This window comes from Salvia splendens, chromosome 4 (assembly GCF_004379255.2).
Source record: "Salvia splendens isolate huo1 chromosome 4, SspV2, whole genome shotgun sequence".
NCBI classification, from domain to species: Eukaryota; Viridiplantae; Streptophyta; class Magnoliopsida; order Lamiales; family Lamiaceae; genus Salvia; species Salvia splendens.
Window position 1 is genome coordinate 14,770,600 of NC_056035.1, and position 2,048 is coordinate 14,772,647.

At 45.6% G+C, this 2,048-nt stretch overlaps 1 protein-coding gene across 1 annotated transcript; it reads left to right on the forward strand.

The window, feature by feature from the left end:
• Positions 1-288: 288 nt before the first annotated feature.
• LOC121800702 (glucan endo-1,3-beta-glucosidase 8-like) lies at positions 289-2,048 on the forward strand. The gene is made up of 5 exons (XM_042200218.1): positions 289-468; positions 942-1,208; positions 1,340-1,614; positions 1,680-1,815; positions 1,950-2,048. The coding sequence occupies exons 1-5, from the start codon at positions 289-291 to the stop codon at positions 2,046-2,048; spliced, it is 957 nt and encodes a 318-aa protein (XP_042056152.1).

Consider the following 2,048-nt stretch of genomic DNA (forward strand, 5'->3'; position numbering starts at 1 on the left):
CTAAGATCTGAGCTCTCACACTCTAACTACCGAAAGCTAAGAAAATAGAAAAAGAAAAACAGTTGGAAAAGCCTTCCAACGGCTAGTTTCTTAACAGCTCTTCAACTTGGATTGGGCTTCCGGAATTGGGCCTTGTAGATGGGCTGATTATCAATTCATCCACTTACAGTTAGGGATGCAGTAATGGAAGATAGTAAGCCATAAATAGCAAAGAAATGTGTGGCATGTGTGTTTTGTCTCTGTGATGTGTTTAAAATGGATTTGTATGTGGACTGCTTATGATTAGGGATGGGAATAACGGGTCCCACCACCTGGTTAGGGTTAGTGGTGGTGGTGGCTCTATTTTATGGCGCAGAGGGTTTTGTCGGCATAATTTGGAGGAGGATGAGCGTCCAACGGCTGCTCCCCTCGCAGGTGGTGGATTTGATGCTTCAGAATGGGATAAAAAACATGAGGATCCCCCACTCAGTCAGACATCTTGAAAGCCTTCCAGGACAGCGGGATCAATCTCACCCTTACCTTGTTCAACGGCAACCAGCCTCGCGACATGTCCACCGCTAGAGCTTGGGTCCAAAGCAGATATGATCTGCTCAAACTCAACAACATAGAGTAATTATTCAAGAGTATCTACTATCTACTATTCCCTCTCCGTCATTTATAGTCTCATTTTGACCCATATTAAAGAAATTGTTTGACTTTATGAAGAAAAATATTTAAAAAATGATTTAGTTAGACCTCACTTTTAAATATTAGTTATAATAAAATATGAGTGTAATGATTTAGTTAAATGGTGAGTCTATTTAAATAAAATGAAATAAAGTAATGAGAATTTAAATCACGAAAAATGAAAATGGAAAAATAGGACTATAAATCATGGATAAGAAGGGACGGGGAGCATCTACTATCTACACCTAATCTAATAAAATATGAATTGCATGCAGGTCAGTGTCCATAGGGGCAGGAATCTACTGCTTCAATTGGGGAGGCTTGTTTGCCCTGACTATGACCTCAACTGGGGAGCCCTCAACTATGTCCAAACCGCGCTAAACGAGGTTGGTCTCGGCCGGACCAAGGCCAACATAGTGCATTGCGCCGCCGAACTCATTCCCAACATCACCAACCCCTCTGAGGCCGCCTTCCACGATATCATCAAGGATAGGATGTCCCAGTTCCTGCGCTTCATGCGCCAACACAACGCACCCTTCCAGGTGGATTTAGACCCATCTCCGACCTCGAGCGCTGCGGCATCGACCCTAGCTTTACCTTCCCAGACAACAAATCAAAATTTGTCATCAATGATATCAACGGTGCCGTCTACACCAATGGGTTCCATTGGCAGTACGACTACTTCGTATGGGCGCTCGAGAAGCTTAACTTCTCTGACATCAAGGTTGTTGTCATGGCGGTGGGCTGGCCCACCGACGGCTACCCTGGAGCGAGCGCTTACAACACTGAGCGTTACTATAAGTACTTATTGCCGATGGTCACATCCAACAAGGGCTCCCTCATGCGCCCGGGGGCTCCCATTGATGTGTTTATTAACTCCTCAACTAATGAGCCCAAGCAGAGGATTGACGTGCTCGCTCCTTTCGATCGCCATTTGGGGGATTTACAGTCACATTTTTTTACTATTTTAGCAGTACTAGTATTTGATATTTTTTTATATTTTTGGTACGTAGATTGAATGGGCAACCCAAGTTCAAGGTTGACCTGTCAGGCCGAGGCCGAGATATTTACCCCACCACAGTGAAGGGAATCATGCACATGCCAAAACGCTGGTGTGTCTTCAATGGGAACTCCACGGATAAGGATAAGGTGCGACGCCAGGTGGAGCGCACCTGCGCTAAAGGGGACGCACCACCCTAGCTCCGGCGGCATCATGCAGCACACCTAGGCTACGAGAAGATGTGTCCTATGCCTTCAACGTTTATTTCCAAACTTATTTCCAGGATGAGAAAGCTTGTAATTTCGAGGGGCTTTCCTGCATCACCGACCAAGATCCCTCAACGGAGGACTGCTTGTTCCCAGTTGAGGTGGTCAGAGGGTAA